This window comes from Pan paniscus, chromosome 19 (genome assembly GCF_029289425.2).
Source record: "Pan paniscus chromosome 19, NHGRI_mPanPan1-v2.0_pri, whole genome shotgun sequence".
NCBI lineage: Eukaryota > Metazoa > Chordata > Mammalia > Primates > Hominidae > Pan > Pan paniscus.
In genome coordinates, this window is record NC_073268.2 from 83,876,328 (window position 1) to 83,896,669 (window position 20,342).

Sequence of the window (20,342 nt, forward strand, 5' to 3'; positions counted from 1 at the left end):
TTGAGTTCAGATTTAATATTTAACTTTTCCTCCACATGCGTATGCATAAGGATAGTTTCTCTAGAGAAGTGTTTTTCTAATTGTGAGCTGCAAGCGGCATGTTTTAAAAGTAGAAAGAGAATAGAATAGAAAATGTTGGTAGGAGAGAAGATATTAGTATAAGGCATGTAGTGAGAATAGTGTTTTATAGAGCTTTTGTTTTCAGGGGTATGTGTACTGGATAAGATGTAAAATATATTTCTTACTTTGGTTGTGGGCAAACAGGTGTGCAGGCTGTTCAGTTATAAGCAGAACCTTAAACTTGACAATCCTGAATTTCTCTCTGAAGTTGTGATACCAGTTTACAGTCCCAGTGGTGGTATACTGGTGTTTCCATTGTTTTGCATCCTTCCCAATAGTTTGTTTGGTTAAACTGTTAAATTTTTTTCCATTGAGGAGTATGAGAACAGTTATCTCATTGTGGTTTTACTTTGCCTTTCCTTGCTAACTAGTGAGATTGGGGTCCTTTTTTTTTTTAATGCAGGAAAATTAATATAATTCACCTGGTAGAGAGAGACCAGATTAGTGTTGAAAATGATAATGAGTGTAATGCTCAGTGGCATATTCTAAATACACTTCTGTGAAGAAGTGAAATGACTTGACTTGCTAATACTAATGATTGACAGTTGAGGGGCTTAAGTGGTTTAATTTAATGTCGTTCTCTCTTTAAACACTGTAGTCTATGTTCAATTCTATAAACTTGAATCTTTGAATTTAGTATAATGACTTTGTATTTATACAAGACTATGAGTAGTCATTAGTGGCAGCATCATTTTATTGATTTGAGTATTAATATTTTTATATTTTTATAGATACCCGTCCAATTTTTTCTTTTAAAATTTTATAACGAAAATACATGTATGAATTATTTTTTAAAGTATAAAAAAGTAAAAAGAAATTAGTCTTCTTTTCCTGTCCCCCAACTCTCCCCAGAAGCAAGTACTATAAAAAGATTCTTATATGACCTCTTAGATATATATATATACTTTATCACTATCCCCTTGCCCTCCTCTTTTTATTTTTAGTTTATTTATTCAAATGACATTCTATTCATTGTTCTGTAGCTGTTCATTCCTTCTGCTTAACACTGTATCTTAAAGATTGTTTCATTTTAACACATAGGAATTTTACCACTACTGAATTTGATTCCATTCTGTAGATGCATCATAATTCATTTGACTATTTATGTATATTTAGATTAAAAAGAAAACCCACATAAAAATTTCAGCTTTTGTAAACTATATTGAATTAAATATTTTGTACTTAAATGAATGTGTGACTACAGGATAAATTCCAGGAGGTGGAATTACAGGGTCAAAGGGACATACATTCAGATAGATGTTTGCCAAATTACCTTCTAAAAATCCAACCAATTTATACTCTCCCAAAAATAGATCAGAATGGGCCAGGTGCGGTGGCTCACACCTATAATCCTAGCACTTTGGCAGGCCGAGGTGGGTGGACCACCTGAGGTCAGGAGTTCGAGACCAGCCTAGCCAATATGGTGAAACCCCATCTCTACTAAAAAATACAAAAATTAGCTGGGGGTGGTGGCGCCTGCCTGTAGTCCCAGCTACTCAGGAGGCTGAGGCAGGAGACTCACTTGAACTTGAGAGGCGGAGGTCGCAGTGAGCCGAGGTCACGCCACTGTACTCCAGCCTAGGCGACGGCTGTAGGTGATTAAATGAGATAGATACGTTTGTTAAAAACAAAACTCTCAATTATTTATATTGATACATTTATATACTTACATATGTATATCTGGACATCACATCTCATAATTGGGGAACAGGTATCTAAAAAGTTGTTTAACTGACTGTTAAGAAATGTAGTCTGTTGTCTGTTTCCTAGGTAAGCCACTTTTCTTTTCCCCCAGCATTGGAATTCTTCTCTTTTCTCCTCCTCTGCACTTCCTTCCTTTCTGTCTTCACCTTGAGCCCATGCTTCACTGTGGAACCACTTAGGAGGTACTTCTGACAAAAAAAAAGATCTGCACTGGGAACTTCGTGTCTGGTTGTTGACAGGCATTTCTGTATTGCAGCTGACAGTGTGAGATCTATTGCCCCTACTTTGTGCTGTGTATCTTATGTGTAAATGTTTTTTCTCATTTATATTCTTGTCAAATCATTCACAAATGCAGTTATTTATTATTATTATTATTTCCTTAGAGATCCTTGTTCTGACACTGTTATTTTTTAATCATGATTACCTGTGAGCCTGTTAATCTCTCTAGGTAATTGAGAACTGATTATAATTTATAATTTTTTTACTTCTGGTTTATAATCTAATGGGAAAACTTTGCATCTAGATTTTCTATAGACTTAAAAATTAGAGCTGAATCATTGCTTCTTCGTATTATTTTAACTTGACAATTATTAAAGAAATGTACTTATATATTTTAGGGGGGTATATGTTCAAATAGGAAATTTGTAGAAATGATGTAATGTATTGATTTGTAATGATGTCACGTCTTTATTTACAGGTAGGCGAAAACCAAGAGTACATCGGCCTCGTTCTCCTATATTGGAAGAAAAAGACATCCCGCCCCTTGAATTTCCCAAGTCCTCTGAGGATTTAATGGTGCCTAATGAGCATATAATGAATGTCATTGCCATTTACGAGGTACTGCGGAACTTTGGCACTGTTTTGAGATTATCTCCTTTTCGCTTTGAGGACTTTTGTGCAGCTCTGGTGAGCCAAGAGCAGTGCACACTCATGGCAGAGATGCACGTTGTGCTTTTGAAAGCAGTTCTGCGTGAAGAAGACACTTCCAATACTACCTTTGGACCTGCTGATCTGAAAGATAGCGTTAATTCCACACTGTATTTCATAGATGGGATGACGTGGCCAGAGGTGCTGCGGGTGTACTGTGAGAGTGATAAGGAGTACCATCACGTTCTTCCTTACCAAGAGGCAGAGGACTACCCATATGGACCAGTAGAGAACAAGATCAAAGTTCTACAGTTTTTAGTCGATCAGTTTCTTACAACAAATATTGCTCGAGAGGAATTGATGTCTGAAGGGGTGATACAGTATGATGACCATTGTAGGGTTTGTCACAAACTTGGGGATTTGCTTTGCTGTGAGACATGTTCAGCAGTATACCATTTGGAATGTGTGAAGCCACCTCTTGAGGAGGTGCCAGAGGACGAGTGGCAGTGTGAAGTCTGTGTAGCACACAAGGTGCCTGGTGTGACTGACTGTGTTGCTGAAATCCAAAAAAATAAACCATATATTCGACATGAACCTATTGGATATGATAGAAGTCGGAGGAAATACTGGTTCTTGAACCGAAGACTCATAATGTAAGTAAATCTGGTCTTAATTTTTTGTATGCATTTAAAATTAAACCAGTTTCCTTCGTGATTGATGTAGCAGAGCTATGCTGTTGATGTGGTATAAACCTTTGTAACTTAATAGTTATACAGTTAAATAATTTCTTAATTGAAGGAATATGTGCATTAAAATAGCTTTTAAGAAGGTAAAGGAAACATATATGAAAGAAGCAAAATTCCATTGCTTTTTGATGCCTAGGCTAGGAAATAGAATGTTTCTAGTTGGGACTGGGCACAGCAGCTCACGCCTGTAATCCCAGCACTTTGGGAGGCGAAGGTGGGTGGATCACCTGAGGTCGAGAGTTCGAGACCAGCCTGGCCAATATGGTGAAACCCCACCTCTACTGAAAATACAAAACTTAGCCAAGTGTGGTGGCGCACACCTGTAATCCCAGCTACTCAGGAGGCTGAGACAGGAGAATTGTTTGAACCTGGGAGGCAGGGGCTGCAGTGAGGTGAGATCACACCACTGCATTCCAGCCTGGGTGACAGAGACAGATTCTGTCTCAAAAAAAATAAATAAATAAAAAGTTTCTAGGTGGAATGCCACTGTGGGCCTGTTTTTGGTTATGTTCCCCTATAGCCTAGCTCAGCTCTTCCACCCTTAACTTTGGTGTTAGGGTTGTTTTACTTCTTTTTTGGTTTTACCATATCTGTATGTAAAATGGAACAGCAAGAAAATACCTAGTTGTCTAAGGAAAGGTCAGTTCTGCCATTATTGGTTGGAATCCCCCAGGAGAAGATGATCCCAACAGACTGAGGGTCATAGTCTGGCCTCAGTGTTCCCGAGGGTTTCGAGAAGCTCTTCTGGGAAGCCTGTGGGCGAGGTCAGGAGACAGTCTCAGGGTTTACCTCAGTCAGGGCATCAGGCAGGGTTATAGTATGGACGGAGTATCTGACATCCTGTAGATATATGGTCAGAGGGATGGGCTACTTTGTGTCTTCAGCTTCTGAAGTCTTCAAAGCCCTCTTCCAGTTCTTAGAATTAGGTCAAATGAAAAAATCTGGTAGGATGAAATGAATGTCAGAGCAGGGCATGGAAAGGAGAGTAGAAACTTTATCAATGTGCTGTTGAGAGGTCTGAATCCACACCGATTCTTGATTCTTTGTGGCTGGAAGCTTATAGAGCCTTCGCTGTCTATGGTGTTCTGCAGTTTTACAGTGATACGCCCTTGTGTGGGCTGCTTTCATCCACGAGGTATTTTTGGTGGGCATTTTCAATCTGGCAATTATGTTCTTTGATTCTGAGAACTTCTCTTGACAACTTCCTCTTTTCCCTCTTGTATTTATCTTGAGCTATGATTTTATTGAACGTTGGACTTCCTATTTTGGTCTTCTGACTTTCTTATCATTTCTCTCCAGTTTTCCTCTTTGTCTCTTTTTCTCTTTGGGGTATGTGTATATGTTCAGTTTTTAAAGATTTCCTTATCTTGGTCGTCCAACCCTACTATCCAGTTTTTCCTTTCTGCTACCATATTTTTTATTATCTAAGAGCTCTTTTGTTTTTAGAATCTTCCTTTAAAAAAAATAGTAAAATCCTGTTTCTGTGTCTTGGATATAGTATTTTCTCTTACCTTTCTGAGGCTATTAATGACAGGTTTTTTTCTCTCCTCTGTGCATGGTCTGTTTCTTCTAAGTTGCTTTTTCCTATTCTTTGTTTTGGTTTTTCTATTTCATATTCAGATGTTTATTAATTCTTAATTTTCTGCTCCTCATTAACATTGTGGTACTATGTAGCCAGTTGGAAGCTCTGAGCAAGTGGGTGGGCCTTATCAATTTTGACTTAACCATTGGATGATTTTCATTGTCTCTTTTATTGGGGGAAATCCCTCTTGTCAGTATCTTGAGGTCTGTCCTCGAGAGTAAGCTCTAGAGGAGCAGTGGCATGGAAGGGCCTTTTCCTGTGTCCTGCTTGAAGCATGAAGGTCTTGCTGGTGGTATTCTGGTGGCTGAGTGGTGGAAGAAAGCTTCATTTATTGTGCACACAGCATTTACTATGTGTATTGTCACTTAAATCCTCAGTTTTTTGTACAGTACCTTTGTTCACAACTGAGCGTGGTTTCTGCCAGTCCAGGGAACCTCAGTTTACCTCCTCTAGAGACTAGACCTTTGGCAGCTTGAAGGGGAGAATGGTGGTTTAGGAATCTGCTCCAGCCAGTTCCCTATTCTAGAGACACCCCTCCTTGTTATCATTGCGTTTTGAGGATTGTGTTCTCAACTTCATCTTCCTTTTTAGTTTGAGATCAGACTTTCTTGGGTCTGCTGAAGCAGTAATCACTTGTTCATCTACTTAAAAATTTTTTTTTGTTGTTACCATGTCTCCCCTACTTTATCCTTATGAGTTCGTCTTTAACAATTTTTTTTTTTTTTTTTTTTTGAGACAGAGTCTTGCTCTGTCGCCCAGGCTGGAGTGCAATGGCGTGATCTCGGCTTACTGCAAGCTCCGCCTCCCGGGTTCACACCATTCTCCTGCCTCAGCCTCCGAGTAGCTGGGACTACAGGTGCCCGCCACCGTGCCCGGTTAATTTTTTGTATTTTTAGTAGAGACGGGGTTTCACCGTGTTAGCCAGGATGGTCTTGATCTCCTGACCTTGTGATCTGTCTGCCTCGGCCTCCCAAAGTGCTGGGATTACAGGTGTGAGCCACCGTGCCTGGCCAGCAGATTTTAAAATTTTTTTTTGAAGACAAGATCTCCCTTTGTCACCCAGGCTCTGGAGTGCAGTGACACTATCTCGGCTAACTGCAGCCTCGACCTCCTGGGCTCAAGCAGTCCTCCTGCTTCAGCCCACCAAGTAGCTGGGACTACAGGTGTGTGCTACCATGCCCGGCTAATTTTTGCATTTTTTGTAGAGACAGGGTTTCACCATGTTACTCAGGCTGATCTCGAACTTGTGAGCTCGAGCCATCTGCCCTCCTCAGCCTCTCAAAGTGCTGGGATTATAGGCGTGAGCCACTGCGTCTAGACTAACAATATTTCTTTCTTTCTTTTTTTTTTTTTTTTTTTTTGAGACAGCGTCTCACTCTGTTGCCCCGGCTAGAGTACAGTGGTGCGATCCTCGGCTCACTGCAGCCTCCATCTCCCGGGTTCAAGCGATTCTCCTGCCTCAGCCTCCCAAGTAGCTGGGACTACAGGCATGCGCCACCACACCCAGCTAATTTTTGTATTTATAGTAGAGATGGGGTTTCACCATATTGGTCAGGCTGGTCTCGAACTCCTGACCTTGTGATCCGCCCACCTCAGCCTCCCAAAGTGCTGGGATTACAGGCGTGAGCCACTGTGCCCGGCTAACAATATTTCTTTAGCATGGTTTTAAGAAGGTTTCAGGAGGGAACAAAATGAAATCTGTCACCTTAACCCAGAAACTGCTGTGAGAAACAATACTTAAGGTTTTAAATGTATATTCTGTGTCTTTTGGTTTGGATCAGATATTTTAAGAAATATGTGTAAAATATGTGTAACTTTTTTCTTTTCTTGCTCCCTTACCTCCCAAACATCTGGTCATGGTATTCATTGTGCCATTTTTTGTTTTTGTCTTTGTTTTGACATTTTGCTGTTGAGGTGGTAACACAGAAACCTTTGTCAGCAAGGTCATTTCAAATGGTGAAATAACTGTAACCACATTTTTAAAGTTTAAAGTTTACTGCTCTCAGGAAGCTGAGGCACAGGAATCGCTTGAACCTAGGAGGCGGAGGTTGCAATGAGCCGAGATGGCGCCACTGTACTCCAGCCTGGGTGATGGAGTGAGACTCTATCTGTCTCCAAAAAAAAAAAAAAGTTTACTGCTGTGTTGTCATTGTAAGTGGAAATTCAGCGATGCTGCCTGTCAGGGAGCCCGGTGCTTGTACTCTGTATAGACATTCAGCAGTTAGCAGGTCACGTTCACGCAATCTCAAGTGCCCTCCTGAAAGGAGCTCATAGTCATCAGGATGGCTGGGAACAAATTAGGAAGTAAGTGAAATTTAGTCCATGCTCCAATTCTCCCATTCCTGTGCCTTCCTTCCTGTGCTGCTTGTCCTTACCCTTTGGATATTCACTCTCACTGCCTCTTTCTTTCCCTGTGCTGCCCTTTTTGGCCAGATACAGACCAAAGGTGTCTTGTCCACATACAGAAACACCTTGACATCTTTAAGGCTCATTACACAGTAATCAGTGGTATAGGTCTTAGTTTCAGAGACCTGTAAAAAGAAGTAGTTGTGATAAGTTAGTAACAGCCAAGAGCAACATTTATTGAGCACTTCATGTGTGCCTCACAGTGTCCTAAGCATTTTATGTATTTTAAAATTAATCCTCCCAACAGCCCAATAATGCAGGTACTATATTTTTTAATTATTATTTTATTTTTAATTAATTAATTACTTTTGGAGACAGGGTCTCACTGTCGCCCAGGCTAGAGTGCAGTGGCATGATCATGGCTCACTGCAGCGTCAGTCTCCTAGGCTCAGGCCATCCTCTCACCTCAGCCCCCCTAGGAGCTGGGACTACAGGCATGTGCCACCGTGCCCAGCTAATTTTTTTATTTTTTATTTTGAAGAGGTCTCACTGTGTTGGCCAGGCTGGTCTCAAACTCCTGGGTTCAGGCAATCCTTTCACTTCAGCCTCCCAAAATCATAGGGTTACAGGCCTGAGCCACCATGCCCTGCCTTGGAGGCACTATTTTTGTCTGCTTCTTATAGATAAAGAGACTAAATCTCAAAGAGGTTAAATAATTTGCCCTTGATTTGCCCAAGACCCTGTGGCTCTTAGGAGGTAGAACCTGGAATTTTTTTCAGAATGTGTTTTATAAGAATATTTTCAATACCTTATTTTATACTGTAGTCTAGTTTTCAAACCTTCTTGAGAAATCTGCAACTTGCATTGTTTTAGCTGTTAAAACCAATGCTTATAACTTGGGGAGAAAGATACTGTAATGGTTTCTGTTATATCTGCAGTGAGTATTTATGAAATCTTTAAAGATTTGAAATAAAGGCGTTTTTAGAAAATCTAAACTAAGTGGCAATTTCAGAAAAGTTCTGTTTCCTAATACATCAGTATCAGTCTACGAAACAGCATTCAGGGAAGCAAAATATATACTATTCGATAATTACATAAATGCAGACCTTTGAAATCACGTGACTCAGATGACTTTTTAAGTACCTGTGGGTGATTTTTTGATACATTGTCGAGGAAATCAAATATTTTATTTTTCTTAGTGGAACAGTAAAATACTTATGTTTGTCAATAAAACTGTTCATTTAAGTTTATTTGCTTTAAAAGCTATGGTCGTCATTCAAATTGCCTTTTTTGATGCATAATAAACTGCACAGATTTTAAAGATGATTTCAGGCAAATAGGATTATCTTTTTCCATGCTGTGATATCTTGAATATTTTTCTATGTAAAATCAAGTAGGAAACTTTAAACATAGTGATATGTGTCAACAATTTTGACAAATCTGAAAGATTTTACATCTTTTATGAAAATGAGATTAAAATAATTTCAGTTTAACTGGACCTTTTTGGTAGATTATATGTGGACTCCTCATGATAGTTTTAAAGCCATGTAGAATTTTCACGCAGTTTATAGTATGCAGAGGTTTTAATTGTAATGTTAGCAATTTATAGAAATTAAGTTTTCTGTTATTGCTTTTATTTAATAAGTGCTTAAAAATATGTTATTTGTATAGATTAGTGAAGCTTATAATAAAAAAAGGTTCTTATACATGAATTTATAGTCCATCTGAGAAGCCAAGACATATTTAGCATATAACTCAGAGGCCAGTTTTCATTCATTATGTAAGTGGGCCAATCTTTCTTAACTATTGCTTTTATCCTGTCAATCCTTTGCTCTGAAATTAGGACCTACTAAAATAGAAATTACCAGATTAGATTAGCATGTTTTTCTGTCACTCTCCATTCTAAATATAATTACGTGAACACAGCATTATATTTCATTTTTTTGCAGAGACAGAGTCTGACTATGTTGCCAGGCTGGTCTCGAACTCCTGGGCTCAAGTGATCCTCCAGCCTTGGCCTCCCAAAGCGCTAGGATTACAACAGGCGTGGACCACCACACGCCTTTAAACAGCATTTTAAAAATCTGTATTCATTTTCCGAATGAACTAAACTATGCTTTTAAATCTATACAGCTTTCTACTCCCCATTCTAGGTACAAACCACATATTAACTTACTGACTTCCCGTGCCTGAATTCCTTCTGTCCACGTTCAGTTCTGTATGTCCAGCAGACTCCTGGACATGTCCACAAGGCAGGCACCTCAAACGTGTTTAAAACCAAACTCATCATTTCCCCCCATTACCTACTCTTCATCCAGTGTTCTCATCTTAGTAAATGGGATTACTGTCCCACCAGCTGCTCAAGCTAGAAATATGAGAATAAACTTTTTCCTTTATTGTTTGCTATGCCTTTAAAATAAATATTGAATCAGTTTCTCTCCATTCCCACTGTCCCTCCATGATACAAGCCAGTGTCATCTTCATTAGACTAGTCAGTCACCCCTAAAGTAGTGTAACCCCCTACCCCAACCTTCCAAGATTTTCTTTCTTTCTTTTTTTTTTTTTTTTTTTGAGATGGAGTCTCACTCAGGCTGGAGTGCAGTGGCCCAGTCTCAGCTCACTGCAACCCCCTGCCTCTTGGATTGAAGCGATTCTTGTACCTTAGCCTCCCGAGTGGGTGGGATTACAGGCGGCCGCCACCACACCTGGCTAATTTTGTATTTTTAGTAGAGACAGGGTTTCACCATGTTGGCCAGGCTGATATTGAACTCCTGACCTCAGGTGATCAGCCCACCTCAGCCTCCAAATGTGCTGGGATTACAGATGTGAGCCACCATGCCCAGCCATAGCTGGATGATTTTTAAAACAGCAATTTTGATCAAGTCTCCTTTTCCCTAAGTTGAAAAACCTTTTGATTACAATTACTTCCATTTGCTCTTAACCAAAACTTCAGATTCTTTAGCACAGATCCCTAACTTTGTACATTTAATTATCTTGCTTTCTAACACTTAAGACAACATAAATAAAAAGCAAACCAAAGCACCTAAAAAAACCTGTTGGCTAACTAGCTCATTCTTGAGGTCTCAGCCTATTTATGCTACTTCCTAGGGATTTCTTTGCCTGCACCCCTTTCTTTCCCTGAACCCCTTTTTCTCTTGCATCGTGAAATACTACTTTTTAAAACACCCATCCTACCAATAGTTTTTTTGTTTTGTTTTATTTTTTGATACAAGTCTCACTCTGTCGCCCAGGCTGGAGTGCAGTGGCACAACCTTGGTTCACTGCAACCTCCGCCTCCCAGGTTCAAGTGATTCTTCTGCCTCAGCCTCCCAAGTAGCTGGGATTACAGGTGCCTGCCACCACACCCGGCTAATTTTTGTATTTTTAGTAGAGATGGGGTTTCACCATGTTGGCCAGTCTGGTCTTGGACTCCCGACCTCAGGTAATCCACCTGCCTCGGCCTCCGAAAGTGCTGGGATTACAGGCGTGAGCCATCGCGCCCGGCCCAGTTACTTGTTTTAAGGTAAATATTATACACTTCATAAGGTGAGGAAAATGATGACAACTATGTATATGATACCCATGAAGTGCTGGTACTACTCTAAACACTTTATAGATTTTAATTAATTTAATTCTAACAACAGCATCTTCCAGGATATGTACCGTCACCCTATTTTTCAGATGGAGAGACTGAGGCATAGAGAGTTTTAAGTAATTTATCCAAGATCACACAACTACAAAGTGGTGGGATCGGGATTTGAACCTAGGCATTCTGGCTCCAGAATGTGTGCTCCTAAGCACTACTTGGGCTGCTTGACCAAGAGCTTAGGACCTAGCTTTTGTCTTTAATTGCTGAATTGCTAGTTTTATCAGTTTCCTGCAGCTGCTATAACAAAGTACTATACCAAAAAAAAGTACTATAAAACTGGGTAGTTTAAAACAGTAGAAATTGATTATTTAACAGTTTTGGAGAATAGAAGTCTAAACTCAAAGGTGTCAGCAGGGCCATGCTCCCTCTGCAGGCTCTAGGAAAAAATCCTTGCTTTTTTTTTTTTTGGCCTTTTCTAGCTTCCAGCACCCCAAGTGTCCTTGGCTTGCTGGCAGCATAATTCCAATCTCCCTGTCACTATCTTTTCAAGGCAGCTTAGGTTTTTTCTATCAAGCACCTAACAGTTCTTCAGCCTCTTCCCATTACCCAATTCCAAAACCACTTTCACATTTTTGAGTATGTTAGCAGCAGCACCCCACTTCCCGTACCAAAAGTTGGGAGTTTTCTACGGCCACCATAACAAAGTACCACAAATGGGGTGGCTTGAAAAAATATGAATTTATTGTCTCACAGTCCTGGAGGCCAGAAGTCTGAAATCATGGGTCAGCAGGGTTGGTTTTTCTGGAGACTTTCAAAGAGAATCTGTTCCATGCCTGTCTCCTAGCTTCTGGCAGTCCTTAGCATTTCTTGGTTTACAAACAGACACATCACTCCAGTTTCTGCCTCTATGCTACCTTCTTTTCTTTTTCTTTTCTTTTTTTTGAGACACGGAGTCTCTGTTGCCCAGGCTGGAGTGCAGTGGCACAATCTCGGCTCACTGCAACCTCCACCTCCCAGGTTCAAGTGATTCTCCTGCCTCAGCCTCCCAAGTAGCTGGGACTACAGGCACATGCCACCATTCCTGGCCAATTTTTTGTATTTTTAGTAGAGATGGGGTTTCACCATGTTGGCCAGGATGGTCTCCATCTCCTGACCTTGTGATCTGCCCGCCTTGGCCTCTCAAAGTTCTAGAATTACAGGCGTGAGCCACCACGCCCGGCCCATTACCTTCTTTTCTATGTGTCACCTTGGGTCCTCTCCTTTTCTAAGGATACCAGTCATTTGACTTAGGGGCCACCCTAAATCCAGGATGATTTTTATCTCAAGATCCTTAACTTTACATCTGCAAAGACCCTATTTCCAAATAAGATCACATCCTGAGGTTGCAGGTGGACATGAACTTTGGGGACATTATTCAACTCATTTCACTAGTGTTCTTTACTCTTCATTTCTATGGGTTTGTTTAGAAACGAAAGTTGAAACTTACTGTGAATCATTAACCTTCTACTTAGCTAGCCTAGGTAAAAGTCAAAGAAGCTTTAAAATGTAGACATATAATATGTATGTTTGCTCTTAATTATATTTTTAGCAAACCTTTTCTTGCCAGTCTGTCTTCTCTTTGCCACCCTATGAGTCCTTGAGAATGTGTGCCCAGTGGTAACTTCAAGGAAGCCTGGCCAGTTTGGGTGAGCCTGAGGAACATGGTAGGCCTTGTAAGAACCAGAGCTTCTACAGAACCACATTATAACTCCAAAACCAAATATACATACATAATGTATATTTATGTGGAAAGCTGTTGTCACTTTTACAATGAGGACAAATAATTTTGATTATATAAACTGTATATAGGCCAAGTAACTAAGTATAAAAAAACAACTTTTCAGCCTGGTGCGGTGGCTCCTGCCTGTAATCCCAGCACTTTGGGAGGCTGAGGCGGGCGGATTGCTTGAGGCCAGACGTTCAAGACTAGCCTGGCCAACATGGCGAAACCCTGTCTCTACTAAAAATACAAAAATTAGCTGGGCGTGGTGGTGTGTGCCTGTAAATCCCAGCTTCTTCAGAGGCTGAGGCATGAGAAGTGCTTGAACCCAGGAGGCAGAGGTTGCAGTGAGCCAAGATTGCGCCACTGCACTCCAGCCTGGATGACAGAGCGAGACTGTCTCAAAAAAAAAAAAAAAAAAAAAAAAAGCCTGGCCACGGTGGCTCACGCTTCTAATCCCAGCACTTTGGGAGGGCGAGGCAGGTGGATCGTGAGGTCAGGAGTTTGAGACCAGCCTGGCCAACATAGTGAAACCCCGTCTCTACTAAAAATACAAAAATTAGCCGGGCATGGTGGCATGCGCCTGTAGTCCCAGCTACTTAGGAGGCTGAGGCAGGAGAATCGCTTGAACCCAGGAGATGGAGGTTGTGGTGAGCCAAGATTGTGCCACTGCACTCCAGCCTGGGCAACAGAGTGAGACTCCGTCACAAAAAAAAAAAAAAAAAAAAAGGAAAAGAAAAAAGTTAAACAAAACAAAACAGACCAAAAAAACCCCCAACTTTTCTTTGAATGGATTAGCAGGTATTCACTGTTTTGCTGCTTTATGCTTTAATGAATTTATCTTTCTGTGGCTTCAAGAAGAAAAATGTTAGGTCGGTGAATACTGTATAGGTTGAGTATCCCTTATCTAAAATGCTGTGGATCAGAAGTATTATGGGCTTTGGAATATTTGCATTATACTTACCAGTTGATCATTCCTTATTTATTTATTTTTTTGTTTGTTTTTGAGACAGAGTCTCGCTCTGTCGCCCAGGCCAGAGTGAACTGGCGTGAACTCGGCTCACTCTAGGCTCCACCTCCCAGGTTCACACCATTCTCCTGCCTCAGCCTCCCGAGTAGCTGAGACTACAGGCGCCTGCCACCATGCCCGGCTAATTTTTTTTGTATTTTTAGTAGAGACCAGGTTTCACCGTGTTAACCGGGATGGTCTCGATCTCCTGACCTTGTGATCCGCCCACCTCAGCCTCCCAAAGTGCTGGGATTACAGGTGTGAGCCACTGTGCCCAGCCAGTTGATCATTCCTAATCTGAAAATCTGAAACGCTCCAATGAGCATTTCCTTTGAACGTCATGTTGGCACTCAAAAACTTTTGGATCTTGGAGCATTTTGGATTTCAGATTTTCGGATTAAGGGTACTCCACCCATATCCTTTTATTTATCTGTGATTTAATATAGGCCTTCTTTCTTCAGAATTACTGAATGACTTATTCCTGGAATGCTGCTAAATTTTTATTCATTTATTACCTTAGTAATAATATTTAACATTTATTGATCACTGGTGTGCCCAGGCACTGTGGTAGATGCCTTATCATTATACCTTTAAGTCTTACAGTGGCCTGCAGGCAGGTTTTATTATATCTTCATTTTACAAGTGAGGTAAATAGAATGGCTTAGAGACTCAGAGAGGTTGTGTCTTGTCCATGTCCACATATCTTACAAGCAAATGAGTGTATTTAAAGCCAGATCTCTCCTAAAGCCCAGTTCTTTCAGTTCCCTCAGTTTGCCATTGAGTAAACAGGAAAATCAGGCTCACTCTCATCGAGTGCCTCACACATACTCTTGAATTCCTTTTGAGTGGGGACAGAAATACCATTATATGTGTTCCTCTATGTCTAGTCCTAGACATTAATTTGCCTGTTTGTTTTAAGTTAGTGACCATCTCTGTTGAAGTCTTTAACTCCATTAAAAGTGAATGGAACCTTAGGAGAGTTTTAGGCAGGAGAGGAAGCTCCTCTTCTCTCCACTTTGGGCTTCGATTGTCCAGAAGTAAAGAAGAGGGATGAGATATTATTTGAGATAACTCCTTCAAAAACCAGAACTTAGCAAAGCATTTACACCATTTTGTTAGAAATATTTCTAAACTATATTATAAAGTTAGCTGGGTATTGTGGCACATGTCTGTAGTCCTAATTACTTGGGAGGCTGAGGCAGGAGAATTGCTTGAGCCTAGGAGTCTGAGTACGCAGTGAACCACGATGGTGCCACTGCACTCTAGCCCGGGCGACAGAGTGAGACCCTGTCTCTAAAATAAATTTATTTTATTCTAAAATAATTCTAAATACATTCTTCTCATCATATTGTTACATTGATGATCTTAAAGTTGGTTGAGATGTAGCTGAAACTGGCTTCCACAAAGTACTCTCATGTGGTTCTGAATTTTGAGGTTATTTTTCTTTGTGTCATGTTTTTTAGATATCATTTCTCAGAGTAAATCAAGTTTGAGTGAGACCTGCAGAGTTTTCTTGTGAGCGCCTATATTGAGCTTTAGTGCATAAGCTTTGTTTTAAGTTTTCACTGGGTAGATGAACTGTCAGATAAGTGGCATTATGTCTAACATATAAAGTATTTCCCCCCATTTTTAAACAGAGAAGAAGATACAGAAAATGAAAATGAAAAGAAAATTTGGTATTACAGCACAAAGATCCAACTTGCAGAATTAATTGACTGTCTAGACAAAGATTATTGGGAAGCAGAACTCTGCAAAATTCTAGAAGAAATGCGTGAAGAAATCCACCGACACATGGACATAACTGAAGACCTGACCAATAAGGCTCGGGGCAGTAACAAATCCTTTCTGGCGGCAGCTAATGGTGAGAGGGGCATTTTCTCATTTTATTTTTGTTAAGTCTGAGCTAAACCGTTGGTATGAAATCACTGCAAAATTTGAAAATAGATTAAAATTTTCAAGTACAGTCATGCATTGCTTAATGATGGGGATACATTCTGAAAAATGTGTCATTTGACAATGTCATCATTGTATGAACATCATAGAGTACACTTACACAAACCATACACCTAGGTTATACGGCATAGCCTGTTGCTGCTAGGCTGCAAACCTGTACGTCATGTGACTGTACTGAATCCCATAAGCAGTTGTAGCACAATGGCAGGTATTTGTGTATCTAACTATATCTAAACATTTAAAAAGGTAATACGTATAATCTTATGTGATCACCATCACGTATGTGGTTCCTGGTGGACCGAAACATTGTGCAGTGCATGACTGTGTGTATATTTTACTTTAGTTCTCCATATTTCATTTTCCCAAGAGAACCTTGTTCATTCCACCATAAATTAGGGATGCTATACATTTTAGTGTTTTATTTCTGCCTTGGGTCATTACTGATATTCCCCAAAATGTTAGTTTGTTTCTTTAATTCAAGTATCTTATTAAACTTTTTTGGCGTTCCAGTTTTTAATTTTAAGAAATAATATTCTTTTTGAACTTTTTGCCTTTTTAAAAAAATAAAACTTTAAATTTTAGAGTATTTTTAGATTTATACAAAAGTTGCAAAGATAGTAGAGGGTTTCCATATATCCTGCACTTGGTTGCCCCTGTTATTAAAGTCTTAGATCTTAGTGTGAGATATTTGTTACAACTAATGGACCAGTATTGATACACCGTTACTAACTCAAGTCCATACTTCATTCCAATTTCCTTAGTTTTTACCTGATGTCCTTTTTCTGCCTCATGATCCTGTACCACTTGATATTTAGTCATCATGTTTTCCTCTGGGTTGTCGGTTTCTCAGACTTTCCTTGTTTTTGATGGCCTTGACAGTTGGGAGGAGTAGTGGTTAGGTATTTTGTAGAAAGCCCTCATTATGGGTTTTTCTCATGGTTAGCCTAGGTTTATGCATTTTGGGGAGGAAGACCACAGAAGTGAAGTGCAATTCTCATCTTCTTATCAAGAGTGCATGGTGTCCTCGTGACTTACCACTGATGATGTTAACCTTGGTCCCTGGGTGAGGCAGTGTTTGTCAGGTTTCTCCACATCCTCCCCCAACCCCTCAAACCCCCAATACTGTACTTTCTGGAAGCAAGTCACTATAAACAGCCACACTTAGCGGGTGAGGAGTTGTGTTCTACCTTCTTGAAGGGGCAATATCTACATAAATTATTTGGAATTTTTCTGCACAGGAGATTTGTTTATTTTTTCAGGCATTTATTTCTATGAGTATACATTCATGGATATTTTATACTTACTGGGTTATAATGTAATTGGATATTTATTAGGTTATAATTCAATGTCACCTTATTTATTTTGTTACTCAACTCTTTATTTTTTTAAGTTATAAATACATACATATCTCAAAAGTTTAAATAGTATAAAGGGTATGCTGTGAAAAATGAATCTCTCTCCTTCAAAATCTCCAATCTGACCTTCCTTTCTCCGGAGGCAATCATTATTGCTGTATGTTTTTTTGTCCTGCCAGATGTATTCTGTGCATGTTTAATAAATACCACCTGTGTTTTCTAATGTAGCCATCTCTCAGTATTCTCAGGGATTGCTTCCAGAGCCCTCTGCAGATAGCAAAATCCATGGATGCCCAAGTCCTGCAGTCAGCCCTGTGGAACCTGCTGATATGAAAAGTTGGCATTCCATATCCAAGGGTTCTGCATCCTGAGAATATTGTATTTTCAATTTGAGGGTGGTTGAATCCAAGGATGCAGAACCTTTGGCCACAGAGGGCTGACTGTAGTGCCTTTTAAGTTTTAGCTTAGATAAAATTATTAGGTAAGACTCTGAAAGTACACTTTTAAGTGCCTGGTTCTGAGTTCTGCTCTTCTGCATACATTATCTGCTATACATATAATCCTATTAATTTTCCCCATTCTCCATTTGCTTAAAAATAGAATGTTTATATTTAATAAAGATACCCAGATAGCTGTATCCAAGCTTGTTCTCACATATTCTACATCAATATTCCTGTGAATTCATGCGTATTTTTGGAGAATGATAGGCTCTCACATATAAATACTGTTGGGCACAAATATACTTTGTCTTCAGAAAAAAGCATTCTTAGTTACCATGAATTATATTTATTCATATCTGGTAGTTGGAAGTATTTCTCTATTAGATCTGTTTAGAAAAATGTGTAATTTTTTTATTAGAAAAGTTTTAGTGTTCAGAAGTCTTTGGGGGATAAGTAATTGCAGTAACACAATCTCCGTCTTACTCTCCCCCCATATAGATCAAATCATAGGAAATTTTATTAATTTCAGCCAGCTTACTTCCCCCCTTAATTTCCTTTTATGAATCATGGCATTAAAATAGACAAATCCCTTTTTGCTCTCCTGTGTTTTAGTACAACAACAGAGAACCATCTTTAGTCCTCTAAAAGGCAATGTGAGATAGGATTTTATAAAGTACATTGAATTAAAGTATTTTTCAGAATAAAAAATAGAAAAAACAAAAAAATATTTTCTGTGTGTTAGATTATGTATACAGTATAATCATAATTAAATAAAGAACAAAGTCAAAACAGGAATGGGCAATCAAGTGTTAAGTGGTGTGATTTGGGGGAATGTAAAAACCTAAAAATGTTAATATAGGGGAATTGATAAATTTCATTATGAATTATCATGTGATAGAACACTGCGTATTGGAGAATTAAGTAAAGTACCATGCAAAAACTGTGTGAGATACTTAAATTCTTCTTCCTCTAAATAACCAACTGGATCAGGTTTTATCATTAAAAAATAACCAATTAGCATAGTAGAATTGTAGTTGGTTTCCTTCTCATATTTTTTGCATTTCCTATAATGAGCATGTTATATAGTTCAGTATGATTCAGCATGTAATGTACTTTTAAAAATTAGTTAAACCGGCAGGGCGCAGTGGCTCACGCCTGTAATCCCAGCATTTTGGGAGGCTGAGGCGGGCAGATCACGAGGTCAGGAGATCGAGACCATCCTGGCTAACATGGTGAAACCCCGTCTCTACTAAAAATACAAAAAAAAAAAATTAGCCAGGCGTGGTGGCAGGCACCTGTAGTCCCAGCTACTCGGCAGCCTGAGGCAAGAGAATGGCGTGAACCCAGGAGGCAGAGCTTGCAGTGAGCCGAGTGAGCCAGTGCACTCCAGCCTGGGTGACAGAGCGAGACTCCGTCTCAAAAAAAAAAAAAAAAAAATATTAGTAAAACCTTTTGTAGTAATGGGGAACAACAAAGAGAACATTGAGCTTTAGGCCACAATATGTTCTTAGAAAGTTAGATGACTAAAGTTTGTGTGCTGTGAGATTGCCTTGCAACCTGCAGTTATCCTCTTAGTACTACATGGAGTACATGGAAATAAGGTGAGTTGTACCTTGGATTTAATGGTGAGATCTGGACCCCAAAAATGACATAAATATTTTTTTCTTTCTTTCCTTTTTTTTTTTTTTTTCCGGCTAAGGTACAACATCAACCTGGTACTGTAGGAGGAGGGATTCACAAGAATTGAAAATTGTTGGGGAAGAGAAGGGGACACTGACATTTTTGGGTGCCTACTGTGGGCCAGGTGCTCAACTAGGTGTTTTACAATTCTTTAATCCTCTCAGCAGCTTTTTAAGGAGTGTATTGGTAATGAATTGAGCATTCAAATAGAAGAATTCCCGATTAAAACACCAGTTCACCACTGTTACCTTTATTTGTTCTCTCTGGTAACTAAAATCTTGGCTGTGATAGTCAGTTTAGGACCACCCAGTCCAGGTAAATACCCAAAATAATATCTAATCATGTTCTTTAACTTGGGGTTTTATGAGATGAAAACAATGGAAACTACTGGGGTTCTGATAATAGCCAAGAATAATTTACAGCATAACAGGAATTTCAGAATTGTAGCCTGTCCTGATGACTTTGACTTGATGTTAACCTCTCAAAGAAAATGCTTCATTTCTAATGTATAACTCTCTGGTTTTTATCTGCACACACATGTGTCTACTTTAGGAGAGTTTAATTCTATTTTTGATAGTTAAATTTTTCTTCTCCATTTTTCCTCAATATTTTATTAAAAATTTCAAATATACACAAAAGTTGAAAGAATTATACAGTTACCAGCCTGATCAACATGGCAAAACCTCGTCTTTACTAAAAATACAAAAATTAGCTGGGCTTGGTGGTGCACGCCTGCAATCCTAGCTACTCGGGAAGCTGAGGCAGGAGAATTACTTGAACCCAGAGGCAGAGGTTGCAGTGAGCCGAGATCGTGCCACTGCCCTCCAGCCTGGGCAACAGAGTGAGACTTTGTCTCCAAAAAAAAAAAAAAAAATTATACAGTAAATACTCATATATTCATTGTATAGATCTGTACTTTATATTTGTAACTAAATATACAGCTTACTATATTTGCTTTATCCTATGCCTGTATGGTAATTATGAAATGCTTTATTTTGCTTATTTGAGGGAAGTTTATTTTTAGAAGAATTTTTTCTGAGTAGAGATGGCTTCTAAAACCTGGTAGGTTAATACTTTGTTTAGTTTTGAAATGTTCATGCAAAGTATAGAATATACTTGTTGATAGAATATGCATATTTAGTATAGATCAGATACAATGTAATTTTCTTTCATCCTTTAATGTTTTTCTCTC

The 20,342-nt window shown here is 39.3% G+C and overlaps 1 protein-coding gene across 22 annotated transcripts in view; it reads left to right on the forward strand.

The window, feature by feature from the left end:
* The window catches only part of BPTF (bromodomain PHD finger transcription factor), a 156,791-nt gene that overhangs the window by 25,832 nt on the left and 110,617 nt on the right, over positions 1-20,342 (forward strand). For all 22 annotated transcript variants that reach the window (XM_055101692.2, XM_034942761.4, XM_055101704.3 and 19 more), the window contains exons 2-3: positions 2,522-3,344; positions 15,360-15,583. In XM_055101692.2, coding sequence (XP_054957667.2) covers positions 2,522-3,344; positions 15,360-15,583 — 1,047 coding nt within the window. The remainder of the gene's footprint in view (positions 1-2,521; positions 3,345-15,359; positions 15,584-20,342) is intronic.